This window comes from Podarcis raffonei, chromosome 6 (genome assembly GCF_027172205.1).
Source record: "Podarcis raffonei isolate rPodRaf1 chromosome 6, rPodRaf1.pri, whole genome shotgun sequence".
Lineage (NCBI taxonomy): Eukaryota > Metazoa > Chordata > Lepidosauria > Squamata > Lacertidae > Podarcis > Podarcis raffonei.
Genome location: NC_070607.1, coordinates 69318025 through 69335182, shown reverse-complemented (window position 1 = coordinate 69335182; position 17158 = coordinate 69318025). Strand labels below are relative to the sequence as shown.

The 17158-nt window shown below is 41.6% G+C and overlaps 1 protein-coding gene across 7 annotated transcripts in view; it reads right to left on the bottom strand.

Moving 5' to 3' along the window:
• Positions 1 to 5432: 5432 nt before the first annotated feature.
• The window catches only part of CHD6 (chromodomain helicase DNA binding protein 6), a 107381-nt gene continuing 95655 nt past the window's right edge, over positions 5433 to 17158 (bottom strand). For 6 of the 7 annotated variants that reach the window (XM_053393872.1, XM_053393876.1, XM_053393877.1 and 3 more), the window contains exons 30-39: positions 16045 to 16264; positions 15257 to 15465; positions 13424 to 15040; positions 12368 to 12516; positions 10593 to 10799; positions 9846 to 10292; positions 9330 to 9512; positions 9126 to 9245; positions 7793 to 7897; positions 5433 to 6921 (exon numbers count right to left, since the gene is read on the bottom strand). In XM_053393872.1, coding sequence (XP_053249847.1) covers positions 6013 to 6921; positions 7793 to 7897; positions 9126 to 9245; positions 9330 to 9512; positions 9846 to 10292; positions 10593 to 10799; positions 12368 to 12516; positions 13424 to 15040; positions 15257 to 15465; positions 16045 to 16264 — 4166 coding nt within the window. In that variant the 3' untranslated portion in view covers positions 5433 to 6012. Of the gene's footprint in view, positions 6922 to 7792; positions 7898 to 9125; positions 9246 to 9329; positions 9513 to 9845; positions 10293 to 10592; positions 10800 to 12350; positions 12517 to 13423; positions 15041 to 15256; positions 15466 to 16044; positions 16265 to 17158 lie in introns of those variants that run through there. The other variant, XM_053393878.1, reaches the window with a different exon arrangement.

The following is a 17158-nucleotide window of genomic DNA, read 5'->3' as shown; positions in this document are numbered from 1 at the left end:
CCGAGCGCGCCAAAACGGCCTCAGCCACTCAGCGAGCGACGCTCGACTCGGGCTCCTCCCCCGCCCGGTGAAGCCTCTTTAAATATCTAGCGGCGTTTTCGCCATCGGTAGATTCGCAAACATTTTCGAAGGTCGTGCGCGGGGATGGGGGATAAAATGCACTCCGATGTCCCAGACCGTACTAATAATTGGTTCCCCCCCCAAAAGGGAGTCAAGAGGAGGGAAAGGACACGGTCAAGCGAGGGTGAGCTGCTCAGCTCCACGTTTTGCTAGCCTCCCTATCGGTTCTCCGGGGTATCTGTCCAAGGGACAGCAGGGTAAAGAAACACTTCCTCAGTAGAAGTTGTTGTCACTTTTCCAGCTCAGGTTCAAAATAAATAAACAAACAAAAACCGCAGTTATTTCCTCATAGCAACAGGAAATTCTTATATATCTGGAATGGCTTCCTGATAAAATCTTAAGCTTCCAGGTTCGGGGGGGGGGGTCAGTTCTGGACGAGCTCGAGCCACACCTTTCACGTCATAAACAGTAATAAACGGAGACGAGGAAGGGCTGCTATTTATTACCTAGGTCATCCCACCCCTCTAGTTTTTTTTAATAACTCTGCCCTAGCTTTCTGGACTTTTCTTTCTTTCTTTTTAAATGGCGCTATCCTGGCTATAAAAAGTGCTTTATATGTTTGGTCCTTGTTGTCAAAGACTGTTTACAAATGAGAGAGGAAAAACTCTGGCTGATTAAACAAATCAAGCATTTTAATTTACAAGCCTGGGGTAAGAAATAATGCACACACCCACACCCAGGTTGTTGCTTTCAATTTATGCTTGAATTCCTCCCCCCCCCCCAGTTATCTAGATTAGGGTGAACCTACACTGAAAACCACAGAGCCTAGGACTTGCCGAAGGTCGGCAGTTCGAATCCCCGCGACAGGGTGAGCTCCCGTTGTTCGGTTCCAGCTCCTGCCCACCTAGCAGTTTGAAAGCATTTCAAGTGCAAGTAGATAAATAGGTACCGCTCCAGCAGGAAGGTAAACAGCATTTCCGTGCACTGCTCTGGTTTCGACAGAAGCAGCTTAGTCATGCTGGCCACATGACCTGGAAGCTGTCTGCGGACAAATGCCAGCTCCCTCGGCCTATAGAGCGAGATGAGCGCTGCAACCCCAGAGTCGTTCATAACTGGACCTAATGGTCAGGGGTACCTTTACCTTTACCCTGAAAAGTAAGCCATTGGCTCAGACAGTCAGGAAACCACCCACTATCTCAGTCCAAGATACTTCTCAGACTGGAGCAGTGCTATGGAGCCAGTGTCACAAAAGTAGTCGGACTGCATGTACGATTAGTGTTCAACATCACTCCCTCAAACTGCCCAAAAGAACTTTTAACTTTCTTGGAAAATAGTGTGCAACAGATTTGTGAGCCATGTTAGTTACTGCATGATCTGGAACCAAGCAAGTTCTATTGACTATGCCAACTGAAGCCACTCAGAGTACTCCAGCATTTTAGGTTTTGGGGGCAAAAGGTTGTAGTGTTACCCTAGTCAGGTAGATAAAATAAGTAGCGCTGCAAACATGTATCACCTTAAATTGATTAATTAATCAACAAATGAGTAAACTGCTCAGTTGTTGTGGGTTAATTCTAACTAATGAAGACACATTTTAATCCAGTAGGCTCTGACAATTAAAGGTATACATTGCTGAAGTATTCTCATTTTGGTGAGGAAATATGAAAAATTAAATAATACGAAAAGGAACAACAACAAAAAATAAACAGCCTCTCTTTCCAACAATTGCTAGTTTTTGTTTCTTTGACCATAGGTTGTCCCACATTTTCTTCAATATTTCAAAAATGTACACTTGATTACATGTAGATTTAATTTTACCACTTAATCAATTTTTTCTAAAAAGATGACAAAAAATACTTTAATCAACAGCTTTAAAAACAACCCATTGAGACAGCACACTTAGAACCCAGTTATCAGTCTTTGGAAATGTGTCATTAGCTGCTTGGCCTGGGGGCTCCTCAACATACTTTCTTTCTGCACTTTGGAAGGCAACTATTTTTTCTTCTGTTATCTCCTTTAAATATACTTGAGAGACAGGACATTTGGCTCTTCAGTTGACCGGACAATTCTATAGCTTGGGTGCTATGAATTAGGGCTGTATTGGGGGAAGGGGACAAGTAGGGTGGTTTCAGGATTTAAAAACTTATTATCAGGAATAGCAGTGCTTTTACACATTTGAAAAAGGAGGTAATTGTAATTGTTGAACTGAGATGGGAAGTAAATGTTCACATATCTCTGATAAATTATCAATCTGCTGTGATGGCAGGAAAAGATGTTCAGAATGTAGTCAGACCTCCTTTATAGTTCTCCATTCAAATAAATTTCAGTAATCAGGTGGTTTCTTAGTTGATACTGAATCTAGTTCAAGGCATAAAATAATGGTTTTCAGCTACTGTAGTTTGGTAAGACAGTCTGTCCCATGCTGGTGAAAGCCACTTCAGGCCTGCCTCCTGCACAAAGAACATCATTCTCCGGCCTCCTAAACAGAAGGGGAATCTATCAGACACAATCCATACCCATACAACATTGAGGCTGGTTGGTGAATTATATTATTATAAGAGATTTTGGATAACAAAAGAGGTTTTACAACATATAAACATTTATGGGATGAAAATGAGATTTCTGCTCAAGTAGAACACTGCATAACAAAACATTTAATTGTTTTTATATTGTGGCTGTCCTATATGCAAAGGCTCAGCATTTGAGGTCCTTATATCTTGGCCATTCTGTTGCATGATGCAATAATCCAAACCTCCTACAGTTCGTTTCACTCTGAAATTGCATTGTTTAAGGAATACTGGCAGATTTAAGAAATAAAGACATCACTATAAAATATTCCTAAGAGCATGATAGTGTCTTAAGAGAGTTTTAGAAGCCTTACATTGGAAACAGTTACTGACACCCTTCACCATGGCAGTTTTTGAATTGAAATTCTCAGGATCTAAACAGGTGACACCACCACTACATACTTTATTTTTGCTAATTAGATGTGCTGTGCAAATTCACTATGGGGTGTACATGAATCACTAGATTTTAAATGATGAAACTCTCTTAGTGTCTTCTGGTCCTTGAGCTGGAAATAGCTCTAGTTGTGTAGCTTGGAAACCTCCATCCAGCTGGGTGCCAAAACAATATGGAATGTTAATGTTAAAGAATATTTGAAAGCACTGTCTGATAGAAGGATGGCTTAAAATAGTATTATGGTTTAGTTTGCTGAAAAGTATGTAAGTACTGTATTGTGCAATTAAATCAAATCTACCCAGTCATAAAAGTAATGCATAGTTTATACAGTGGGGCTTCTTGGGTCATCTGGGAAGTAATATGAAAGAAAGATAAGCTACAGCCCAAAACAGTGCTCATGCTGAGAAAAAGGCAAGTCATGTTTAGTTCCAAGTCAAGCAAAACAATCAGAAATAGATTTCCTAGAAAAAAGTATATACAACTTTCGCAAGGCTCTGCCAATATTTTTAAAAATGCATGATATAGGCACTAAATTAAAAAATTAAAAATCTGACTTTTAAATCTATTTATCATTTTTTACAAGCACAGACAGTTTATTTTAATAGCACATTAGATGAAGCATCTATGTTTATGTGAGTGTTCACGAAATAAGTGGGAAATCTGCATTTGTTCTCCAAGATGATAATGGGGAAAAATAAGTAGCCATTGATGCCTTTCATTGTAAATAAGCCAGAGTAGCTCCATCACTGCAAAAGAGTCACACATTAAAAGTCAAAGAGAAACCTACACACTCAGACACACACACATTAAATAAGAAAGAACAAGGTATATAGCACATGCTGACAAACTAAATAAAAGTTTAGTCTCAACCCTGTTCCTTACGAGTGTAGCTCTGGCAAATAATCTTTTTATATATTACAAATAGACTCCAGAGAGAGAGACCTGCATCCATTCACAGTAAGGCTTTCAAGATATATGAAGTTTTATAGCATTTGTATTTTAAGGATTTAGGGCAAGTACATGTTTTCTACTAAATAAAAAGTTAGTACTTAAAAGGTTCAAAAATATATCAAGTGATTTTTTTTTTACATAAATAAATTATATTGATTTTGGATTTAACAGCTGAAAAAACCTCTCTGCTTCCACTGGAGGCAAAACTGAACAAAATGTTAGTTAAACAGATAGCAGCATTTCTAAGAAATCTGTCAAGAGTGATACAGTATCTGTGCTACAGGGTGCTATTTAAATAGGGCCTATGTCATTATTCAATCTCTTGCAATAGCATAATCATAAATTGTTGAAATTGATTCCAACCCAGAAAACTCAGAATAAATTCACTGCAACATACAGACTTAATTTTAGTTCATGGGTAACAGACTTCTTTGAGATGCTAATTGTAACATGTACATACTTTATAATCCCAAATGTATAAAAGACAATGAAAAAAGCATCATAAATAAATAATGCAAACTGAAATAGTTATGTCAAAACATTTGGACCATCTGATAAATTAGCAAAACTGTAACAGAAAAAAAGTAAAAAATACAGTAAATTGTGACAAACCAAATGTGAATCTGAATATGAGCATACACTCCGAAGCCCCTCTAATGGTCTGCCATTTAAACATCGCACCACAAAGTGTGTATTTTTTCAAGTCTCGAACCATGAGCTATAAATTAGAACAAGCCCAAGTGAAAGAAAAGTGACATAGGAGTGGGAATAAAGAGGGCTATGGAAAGATTACCTGTGGAGGGCGTTTCAACACACTGAGCTTTGGAAGCCTACTTATGTTTTTAAAGGGTTTCATCTGAAACACTTACACAAAATGTATGTGCAGAGACATTGGGAAATACCAATGAACAGTGAATGGGATCAAGAGGAATGGAAAGGGGGGGCAAAAACGTTTTCTTCACAGTCTAATACTAGAAACAGAGGATAAACTCAAGCTTTGAAACTGTCAACAGTCCTTAACAAAAGCCCATCTCACATCTTTAAAAATTCTGATTTCAAAAAATAAAATTTCTTAGGGTAGTAGAATTGATAAAAGCCAATCCTGTTCCCTCAGAAGATTAAAACCAGTAGTTTATTCTTCATTGGGGGAGGGGGAATTATTGTTAAGGGCCTTTGTGAGAAACGGCTAATAGAAAAATAAAAAAAAATAACTGGAAGTTATTAAGCTCCTGCCTCTGCATTAAAAAAAAAATATGCAAGATGTGCGTCAGTTTCTTAGCAGGAGCTGGAAATGGCCTAAAATCAAAGAAAGGACAACTGAAATCCACCTTAAACATAAAGCAAGATTTGGTTTTAGAAATATAAAAGTTCAGGTAATCTTTTCACTTACAGCAGTTTGTTTCCAAAACTTTGTAGTGTGAACAGGAGGAAATTATCTACCATTAATGCCTTTTTTTTTAAAAAAAGAAAGAAAGAAATGAATATATGCATTTTCAATCATTAGTTATATACTTCTGTCTATACTACTAATCTAGTAACCATGATAAAATAGGGAAATACTTTAAATCAAAAAATACACATTAGCACTTACTATAACTGTGCTTTTTACCCCAAAATACAAGATTTTTTAAATTCAGTGTCTTTGTAAAAACATCTACCTTTTCCTGTGTTTGTGTTTCCATCATTAGAGAAGCATTGTCTTACTGAAATTATTTCCCCTCTCAAACAAGCAAGCAGTTTTGGCAATCACCAAGTACTTATTTACTACTGTTTTGGAGAAGGGAGGGATGAACAGCTGGACAACTGAACAAGAAATTTCTGCCTCCCGTACCAATTATAGAACACTGCTTATCTCTATGGCAAGACCCTGCAACTATTAACATGTCACCATAGTTATCTTACCAGGAATCAGGTAGATAATATTACTTATAGAAACACAGGTTTTTTATGAAGGTGAAGTGGGAACAGAGGGCTGTAACAAATATTTATGGGATGAGAAACTTACAAGCCACAATATTATTTTTTCAGAACGAAACAAAAGTTCTAATTGATATCTTTAATATCTTTGAATTCCTCTTCTTCTTCCTCCTCCTCCTCCGCTGGTACATCCTGTTCATTCTCTTCTGACACAGATGGTGTTTGTTCTGTACAGTTTTGACTGTTTGCATGTTCCTTGTCGGACAGTGAGAGAGTTTCTGGTTCTGCAGTTGCAAGTTCCCCTTTAGTTTTCTTCCTCTTCCGTTTCTGACTTTCTAGGTTTGTTGCCTCTGAGTGTCTGGTTTGTTGAAGGCCTGGCAATGCCATTCCAATACCAGGAGAAAGAAACATTGAGGGATAGATCAGTCCAGATGACATTCCTGGAATAAGAAACGGGTTAAAAGCTACAGGACTACTGGTAGTTATTGCAGGTTCTGACTGATCAGAAAATGAGCTAGGACCAGACTTGTCTTCAGACAGAGTTTCTGTTTTTGCACCTTGGCCACTTAGTTTGTCTTCAGCATCATTTTCTGCGTGTGACGTACCACTTTTAGTTGTGCTTGCTAATGAAGTTGGAGCAGCTGAAGTACAAGTAGTTGTCATTGATGGATTAAGAAGTCCTCCAACACCAAACATTTGTGGTACAGCAGCCATGCCTGGTAGCATCATCGGCAACATACTCAGAGCACTTTTGACATCCTCGCCAGCAGGTATTGCTGCAAATCCAGCAGGAAACCCAACCAGCCCAGTTAAAGGAATGCCTTGCATGTTTCTCATGTTCTGAAGTCCTACTAAATCCATTCCAGCAATAAGTCCGTTCATGAATAATGGTCCCATTCCAGAAGAAGCATCTGCTACTATGCCAGGAGCTTTAAAAAGTTCACTCCTTGGCCTCCTTCCTCTCCGCCGAGGCCCAGCATCTCGGAGGACAGGCTCAGTCAGAATACGATTAAACTTGCTTTCAGGTAAAAAACCCTGAGTTGGAAAATAAAAGAAATAGAATTCCAAATATTAACACAATCACATGTGCCTTCAGCTGTGTTCTCTAGTGGAGTACAAATCCCCAAGTGCTTCTCTGTGTGACAAACAAAACTGTCATTTGTGCAAAAACAAAGTCTCTGTGCTTTGCTGGTAAAATAATCAGCAACCCCCACCCTACAATCCTATACATGTCTACCCCAAAAATAAGTCCTATTAAGTTCAATAGGGCTTACTCCCTGGCAAGAGGGATCAGTCTTAAGGCTGTGATAATATGGACATTTTCTAAGGTGTAAGCCTGACTGAACACAAGATATCCAAGTAAACATGCATAAGACTGGGCTGTAATTATAATTAATTAATTATTGCTAGCTAATAGTTGCTTACTCTTTTTTATTTTTTTAAAAAAGTGTTTCAGTACTTTTAGAAGGGCCTTCTCAAAGAAACAGTTCCAGCCATCCTCAGATGAAGTTAGCAGGAAAGTACTTTTGGCCATTGCTCAAACTGGAAGCATAACCAAATTGTGAGCACACAAAGGATGCAAATCTGAATGATTTGGGAAGTGTGAAATGCATGAATTATGTGATTTGTTATCTTCCCTGAAATTCAGAGAGATCAGTGAAGAACAAGGAATCAGGATACATTTTGAAAGATACTTTCTTCGCATATTTAATTCAAAACCCAGCTCTGCATCTGCAGGTAAGCCTAGGTTTATGTATACAGCATGGTCTCACACTTAACTATCTTTCAATTGTACTGAAAAACAAACAGCTGTGCTACCTATTCAGAAAACTAATTAGAAAAGAGATATGGAAGAGGTGGAGGGGAGTTACAAGATAGATATTCCTCTGAAAACCTTTCAACTTACTGAAAGCTTAACAATGTCAGACCAGTCTGCTGCAACTGCATACTCCATGTTTGCATCAAGCCACCTTGGCAGTTCCTTCAGTGCTGGTGCCATGGCTCCCCCTAACTATAAAACACAGTAAAATGATTACTTATTTTGCAGAAAAGACTAAGCAACATTGCATAAGTAATATATGATGAAACACCTAGAGAAATCAAAGCTGAGTTGCCCACTTTTTTGCTGTTTCCAGAAGGAAAATGGTACATGGTAACTGACTGAAATCTGAAGATGTTGTACAGATTACAGTTTGTGACCATGTCCTAAAAGGATTCCCCATACAAGCATCTGCTGGAACCTACAGATGTAAATAAAATACAGTCGTACCTTGGTTCTCAAACAGAATGCGTTCCAGGAGTCCATTCAATTCCCGGAACCGTTTGAAAACCAAGGTGCAGCTTCTTATTGGCTGCAGGAGCATCCTGCAGCCAATCAGAAGCCGCACTGGATGTTCGGCTTCCGAAAATTGTTCGAAAACTGGAACACTCACTTCCAGTTTTCGATCGTTAGGGAGGAGAATCGTGCAAGTTCCAAGGCATTTGGCAACCAAGGTACGACTGAACAAACATAACATGCATTCCACCCCTATGTAGATGCAGTGGGAACTTTTGTGAATGTGAGTAAGTATCTTCTTGTGACTGAGATATAAAATTAGCATACTGGACATCAGAGGTCACCCAAATGTTTTCTCCATGATATTTCATAACAGCTGGTATAGTCCACCCTCCTGATCCCAGTGTCCCTCTGCAGGTTTTCCCTTACGAAAGAAATACTCCTCCACAATGTTTCTCATATTGCCTGGAAAAACACTGCAAGTAACATTGCTTCCTTCCAGCCAGCAGAGCGTACCCATGAGAAAAAGCTGCAGCTTGCCATGTGATACAGCAAGCTGCACCTTCCATCTGTTTGAGTCAATTTGCTGGAAGGAAGCAAGTACAGCTCCAACCAGCTATGCCCTACAGCAGGCAGCAATCCTTCCTTACCAGTCAATTTGTCTGTGAGGAATGTAGCAATCTGGTGTGAAAGCAGCAGGCTAATTTCCTCCCCTATAAGCAGATCTACATGGAAGTGGGGATATTCACACTTAAGTAATTTATGTGTTGCTCTTTGCACATATGCACTTCATATGTAGGAAGAGAGGCAAGGAAAGACAAGACTTGAGAGAAACTGCATTTTCTTCTCCAAAACAAAATAAGCCAGTTAAGACGGAACTCAGGTTTGCAGGATTTTAATGCATTTAGAACTGACATTGTGCCAAATCACATAAAAGACAAGAATAGTAAAGTCTTCTGCTTACCCTCCTCCCCGTACCCTTATGGACCACAGGCACGCGTTCCTCCCCCGTGAGAGAATTTATGTCCAATTTGCTAGGGTCCTTACAGCGCTGCCTCCTTTGTTTAGGCTTTTCTGAAAAGTTCTGAAAGGAATATTAGTGAAAATATAAGTGACGCTCCCTTCCAAGTAAACGTGCACAGGACTGGAATATGAGACTTGTACTTACTGTGCCAAAGCCAGGGATTTCAAGCGTGTAGTCAGACTGCTGTCTCAGCCAGTCCAGAAGACTCTTATTTGGAACAATCTTCTCTGCCTGGACATTAGTGCCTGGAACGGTCTGCGGACTTGAGGTAGTAATGGCTGGCCCATCAGGGTTAGGATTACTTGGTACAGTCTGGGTTTGATCTTCCTGAATAATATAATGGGAAGAGTGAGAAAGAAAGGCACTACTGAGATGCAGAAATACTACTGAATTTTCCAAATGTCATTGCAAAATGAACACAATATCTGATCCAGCCATTGCAACTACCCTAGCTAAACCCAGGCTGCAAGAATGGCAAACTATTTCCTTGGGGAGGGGTGTGGATTTCTCCTTGATTAGGTTGCACAGGGGGCAGACCCCCACCCCCGGTGCCTTGACACCATTATTTAATAAGAATAAAACAAAACAAAACATTTGCACTTGGCAGTAAGCAATCATTAAAGTGCAGAGGAATAAAAGAGGATGGGGATTATTACTTACTGGCAGCCCTGTCTGGAGGGTTCTCTCCTTCAAAAATATGAGGTCTATCCCTTCCACATTTTTTCTCCTGCCCCGTCTCCTCCTCATGGCAGCATCATCTCTTCGTAGACTCCCATTGACGATCTGTCCTGTGACAGGATGAATTAACCCTGCCTGCAGGATACCAGACAAGTCCATGCCAAGGGAGCCCTGCAGAGCATTCACTGTCCCTAGCTTAGGTATATTTGTGCTCAGGGAGAAAGGAGAGCTGCTTGCTGGTGACCCATCAGGCACTCTTGAGAGGTCTACTGCTGCATCCCGCCAGCCGTTCAACACGATGGAAGGGTGGGGGTGGGAAGCCACTAGCTGTTCAAGGCTCCTTTGCTTGGCATCTCTCTCCATCTCAAATTCATATGGCTGCCTGTGCTTGTGTTCATCTTTGACGAAAGTGGGCGCCAGGAAACCTTCCTGTGTTTAAACCAGGAGTGAACAGAAAGGCACAGTTACAACAATCTGTCCTAATGGAGACTGCATACATAATTTTCTAATATTCTCAAGCAAATTTTAAATTCAGCACCCTTTTCTAAAAGAAATACCTGAATGTAGCTATCAACATTTTTCTTAAGGATGCCAGAATGATAGTGTCAGTAATTTTAAGAACAGTAAGGTGATGCAGTATTGAGCATAAGTTTATTACTTATGGACAGGAGTTTGAAACATTATACAAGTAACACTTTGCAGCAGGCAAAGATGTCTACCGAAGCTCACCTTCTGGACCTGTGCAGCTATCACTCCATTGCTGAAGCTGGGTTCGGAGGCTTCTGGTTCAGTGTAGCTGTTTCTATTGCCAGTACTGCTGGATAATGCAGGAGTCGGCATCACAGTTTGTATTTCAAATGGCTGGCTGGAAGAAGGCCACTTGCCCTTTAAGATGGCATGACAGATGTTGTCTATGCGGTTAATGATCACTCGATCCTGTCAAAGAAGCAGATATGCTTCACTAGCTTGCATGTGCTGTAAGTTCTAATCCTTCCAAGAACTACAACTAGGCAACTAGTTTAGCTTCAGGTGTTCCTTTTCCAGGTGATACAGAGGCTAATAGCTTGACCAGCCTGTAAAATAACCATCCTGCATAATGGAAGCAAGGCAGCAGGCCTGTGCATGTAAGGCACACGACACTTGGTCACTCCTGTAGAAAGGGTTCATTCCAGGGTACATACCGTACAAAGTTTTAAATTGACAGCTTTCAGCCAAGAAAATGACTGGAGCCATTATGCAGATACACACTCTATTTCTGTTGCATTTTTAAAAATCGCATTTGAAAGTATGACTGGACGTTTACCAATAAGCAACACAAGCTGGAAAATAAACCTCTACAGTCTACCCTTCCACCACACATCAATTTGCTCCTTTCTCTACATCATAATTTAAAGCTACTTGGGGGACGCGGGTGGCGCTGTGGGTTAAATCACAGAGCCTAGGGCTTGCCGATCAGAAGGTCGGCAGTTCGAATCCCCATGACGGGGTGAGCTCCCATTGCTCGGTCCCTGCTCCTGCCAACCTAGCAGTTTGAAAGCATGTCAAAATGCAAGTAGATAAATAGGTACCGCTCCGGCAGGAAGGTAAACGGCGTTTCCGTGAGCTGCTCTGGTTCGCCAGAAGCGGCTTAGTCATGCTGGCCACATGACCCGGAAGCTGTACGCCGCCTCCCTCGGCCAATAAAGCGAGATGAGCGCTGCAACCCCAGAGTCGGTCACGACTGGACCTAATGGTCAGAGGTCCCTTTACCTTTAATGTAAGGTTGATCCCAATAATGTCCTGTTAGGACATACATACACAAACACACTGGGAGCAGTTTTAACATCAGTAGCATTCTGATGGTTATTAACTTGCCTCAGCAATATTTCAACAATGGGTGATAATAACTACACCGGGGTTCTAAACCCTGAATTGCAGGCGGAAGTCAAATGCCGAGCACCAGGATGCCCTTTCAAAATAAGATAAAGGGTATAGGAGGGAAACAATAAATAACAGGCCCGCCAGAGGCTGTTGTCATTTAGGCTGAAGTCCTGTTAGGACCACACACTCAGAACATGAGACCAATAACTAAAAAGAGATAAAAACTTTTTTCTTCTTCAAAGAAAACCTCAATACTTCAAAACTAAGACATTTTTCAGAAGGGAAGTGCCTGGCCTTTTTACAAAGAAAAGGCTATAGCCCACTGGAATCACAAACACAATGGTGTTTTCACATTGCTTATTGAAGACACTGGACAGCTATTGATATTAACACCCATATCTGACAAAATCTGACACTATAATGCAGGAAGTATAACAGAGAAGTATTCAACTTGGAGAAATACTTCAATGCTGCTTCCAAAATGTTGCCGGATAATCTATTCTACTTCTCTCAATATATTTTCAAAAGGGTTCAGACACAAGCCAGGGTGCACCTGTGTGAAAACAACATGGTAGGTGGATCTCAGTCCCTGTGGAACATTGACCTAAAGCCCTTAATCATGCATACTTAAGCTACCAAGCCACCTTAGGCCACTCTGAGAAAGAGTAGAGTGTCTTCTCCTGCAGAAGCTGAGCAATGGTAGGTGCCCGGACATCTTGCAGTTCATCAATCTCTCCGGGAACAACAAATGTGGAACTCTTACTTTCATCTTCAGAAAACTTCTCAAAACAATCTAGACGGAGTGGAAAACAACATGTAAGCTTTGTTAAAGCATCAAATCGCTCTTTCTTTCAAAGGCATTCTGAGGCACTGATGATCTTCAACAAAGAACACAACAGAGCTGCATGGTTCTCCGGACATCTATGACACCCTCTAGCAGCTCCCATATACCGTATTTTTTGCTCTATAAGACTCACTTTTTCCCTCCTAAAAAGTAAGGGGAAATGTGTGTGCATCTTATGGAGCAAATGCAGGCTGCACAGCTATCACAGAAGCCAGAACAGCAAGAGGGATTCCTGCTTTCACTGCACAGCGATCCCTCTTGCTGTTCTTGCTTCTGAAATTCAGAATTTTTTTTTTCTTGTTTTCCTCCTCCAAAAACTAGGTGCGTCTTGTGGTCTGGTGCGTTTTATAGAGCAAAAAATACGGTATTTGAAGAATAGTGTTGGTAAATTTAAACGACAGAATGGCATGTGCGATTCTTAAGAAGTTTGCTAATTATGGGTAGAAGTTTGATATGTAACACTAAGTGTCTCTGGAAGCTTGCAACAACAGAATTCAGCGCTGCTACAAAACACCAGAAGAAAACAGAAGCAGTTAAATAATTCAGCTACTATGATTCAGTGGCCTAGCTTGATCCTAACCTTCAAATAGTATACATAAAAGCTCATTTTCACTAACTAACCAACAAGGGTATAAAATGCAACATACATGAAGCAAGATCCTATGGAGTTGAAATTTGTTAATCTGCAGCCACAGTCAGTTTTCTGGCACTTGTAAAGAAATAAGATGTTGATGTCATGCTAATACTGTCTTTTTATATTATACTTAGTGTCAAGTTACAATTCACCTCAAAATGAAAATTACTAAGATATGCAGGAATCTTCACTGGCAGAAAGACACCCCCCACATTACTCTACCTTGATTTTGGCTGCTTTCATCCCTCTTCTCTAGGTCTTGATTCTCAGACTCTTCCTCTTCCCTCTTCATTTCATTCCCACAGAGAGGCTGTGGAACAGGACTGCCCCTTTTTTCCTCTGTGTCATCTCCCCAGGGGTCTGCCTCCATACAAACAGGATGTGACTTAAGGAGCTCCATCTGAATTGCTGACGTCTGGCTTCGTGCAGAATGGTGGTAGTGGTGATGGTGGCAGGTCTGGATCTCTTGCAAGACTGGGGTGTGCTCCTCAAGGCTCTCAAATTCAGCTTGATCGTCCTCCCCAGCCCCATGCTCACTATCACATTTGGATGCTGCCTGCTCACTCGAGATTGACTCAACCAGCTCCTTATTCCTTTCCTTCATGAATGCATCCAGAGTAGTGAGAAGACATGAACTATGCTTTTGCTCCTCTTGCACAATGGGTTTGTCTTCACCACCATCTAGGGTCTTTAAGCAACCTCTCAAATCTTCCACAGTGTCAGCAGCTGTCTCCAAATGATCTTCCTCTTCCTCCTCCTCCTCCTCCTCCTCCTCTTCTTCACTGTGGCTCTGACTTGGCACCGATTTCTCTTCCAAGCCCTTTTCATGCAACAAGCCCATGAATCTCTTCTCAGGATCGACTTTGATATCAAAGTTATGGAGACTGGGGCCATACACTCCTATGCTCAGGACCCCTTCCATGCCATCTCTTTCAAACGGTACTGATCCTGGGTTAGTGTACGGACTCTCCATGTGCTCAAGGGCATTGAAGGGTTCCACAATAGAGCTCTTGGAGGGCTTAGTTTCCTTAGATGAGAGCTCCTGGGCTGCATTCTGACCCTCCGTTTGGTCACTGCTAAATTGCAAGTGATCCAGGTAGGAGGGCTCTCTTGTGGTCTCAGCATCACAGCTAGATAGATCTTCATCCCCATCTATTTTGCCCTCTGCTATTTTGGTAGTATTGCTACTGACATCTGTGCAGCTGGGACTGTCGCGGGCAAGGGAGCTATGCTCGCTGTTGCACGCCTTCTCATCATACATCATGCACATCAGAGAGTCAGGCAAAGAGCTCTCATCATAGTTAATGGAAATCATACCCCGGACTTTCGACATGAAATTTTCACAGCTGCTATCCTGGGAGATGTTGTCTGTCCGCGAGAGACTATTGCCTGAGCCCACTAGCTTGAGACAGCTCTCTGTTTCGGTCTCCGGAGATTCATGTTTTCTTTCCACCTGACTGTATGAAGGGGAGCAATACAGCTTAGCATTTGCTTGGTGGTGGCAACACAAGTTTTCTGTTCCAAGGACCCCTGTCCTTTTGTGCTGAGCATAGTTTCTGTAGGCATCCAGGAATGACAACTGGGGGTCATTCATGATATAATAGTCCGTGCGGTTCAGCCCATGTTTGGCTGTACCGATGAGCAGATCCCGGTCATGCTTACCACACTCCCACCACACGGGAAGGTACAGGCTTGGGCGGCAAAGCTTGAGCCGCTCATGCAGCTGCGGACACCTCAGCACTTGCTCACGGACCTTCCGTAGCAGTTCAATTCGGTATAGGGTCCTTGCAGCACGCTCCTCAGTGATTGGTTCCACATAGATACTAGGATCAGCTGGGCCTATGAGTATAGAAGAGGGAGGGAGGGTAGAGAAAACCATCAAGGGTAGAATGTCTTTAGACTACGGTCCAAATACTACAAGTCTGTTGCTCAAGACATTTAGCAGGGGATTTTTAGCAGTAAAAAACAAACAAACTGAAAAGGAAAGAAGCAGGGTAATGCCCTCCATCACCATCTAAATTGCAAGTTTAGAAGCCCCAAATAGTTCCCACTCACCATCTTCTTTCCAGTGGGGCAAGCGGCAGACGTTCCTGCACATTGCAACAAAGCTATAGAAATATTTTTCTAGGCTCTCATCAGTTTTCTTCTCCAAGCGTGAAATGGATCGGAACTGGGTCCAGTCGAAAACCTTCTTCTCTGGATCGTACATTACCCCAAATGAAGAGACAGTGCGATAGAAATCTGCTTGCTCTCTTCTGGTCCATCTGCAATGCATTGGGAACACAAATCCACCCATTCACGAAACTTGCTTTCAAAAAATTCCATATTTTCTGTTTGTCGCAATTATGTATTAGTTCTGGTTATGTATTTTTACTAGTTTGGGAGGGTGTTTGGGATACAAATTGAACAAATGTAGCAGCCGAACAGTTCCCAGTTTTGGAGCTGGAGAGGTGGCAGGTGTCACTGTAGAACTGCTTCAGCAATCTCCCTCACTCCTGCAGCTTCAAAGTTGGGCAAGAGACTGCCTGCTCTTCACACCTGCTAGACTTATCATAGCAAGCATACTGTATTTGCTGGCTCCTGGTGTTACGAGAACATTCCCTGCCTATTGGGGTGATCTTTGGTATCTTACGTTATGCCACAATCTGGAATCAAAGCATATGGGATTCCAGTAATGGTAGGAGCATCTGCAAGCTTGAAATTACAGCATGCAGGCTATGAACCTGAGCTATCTACAGTGTTTGGGGATGAGCTATTAGCAGTTTTTGCCCATTTATGTTAAAAGAGTCCTTCCAGTGCTCAAATAAGATCAAGCCTGTTCACAGCCCACTATTTTATAATACCTTTTCTGCATTTCCTTGTTGATAGGGTCCATCTCGTTGGCTCTCCTAAACATCTCCTCTTGCAGCCAATAACCATGGTTACAAGGCCCAATGATCTCAGGCCTAGTAGGGAGCTCTTTACGGTTGCAGCGCTGATAGACAGTGACGAGACGCCGCAGTCTGGCTGTGAGGGCGGATGACACAGGCCAGCTGGATTTGTCTGGGTCGGAGCCATCCTGGGCTTCAAACATCAGCAAGGTCATTAGTATTTAACACAAATGCTGCAGAGTCCTTGAAACATCCCTACTGAATCATTAAGTACTTCACCCCACCTACATACACACGGACATAACCTGCCCATCAGTCTTCAATACTATGGTTGGGATATGCAGGCAGCATTGGGTTTCTGAGTCACTGGGATTCAAAGGTCACCTTATTTTTTGTTTGGTTTTGCTTTCTTTCCTTTCTTTCCTGAATGTTATGCCTCTGAACTATGTGGAAATGATAATCCCATAAACTGAAGCCTACCCATTCTCTCAGAAGCATGCAGCCACACACCCATCCAAAGGGGAAAAGGAAGTTTGGTCTTAAATTGTAAACAAAACCCTGCTTGCCGCACACAAAGAATTTCCCTCAGCAATATAATTTCATACTCAAAGCCTGCTGAGTTTCATTGCTTTTGCTCCATGGCGAGAGGCGATATTTGTGTCATCTAACAATGCTAATAACCTTGTACCTTTTACCTGTCTGACTTCTGTACCATACAACCAAGTCCAGATTCACGTCCTCCAATTCTTTTCTTTCTTTAAGCCCACCTGTCAGTTCTAACCACTGATCCAGAAGGAAGAACTGCAAATATCCTTATGTGCTGCTGTGCATGGTAATAACAGCTGATGACCCAACAGCCCACTTGGGAATCAGTGCTCTAGGATTAATTTGTAGACCAAGGCCTTTTCCTGCAGTGACCACATCACTGTGGAACTCCTATGCTACCCATTTTTCTTTAAGGAAGCTGTCGAGCTTTCTTCTTTGACTATCTTTCAGCAACTTTAGTGCCTTAGTTTTATGTAGCTTTATTCTATGTTTCATAGGATACTGTTTAATATAATTTTTAAACACACAAATAAATGTACTT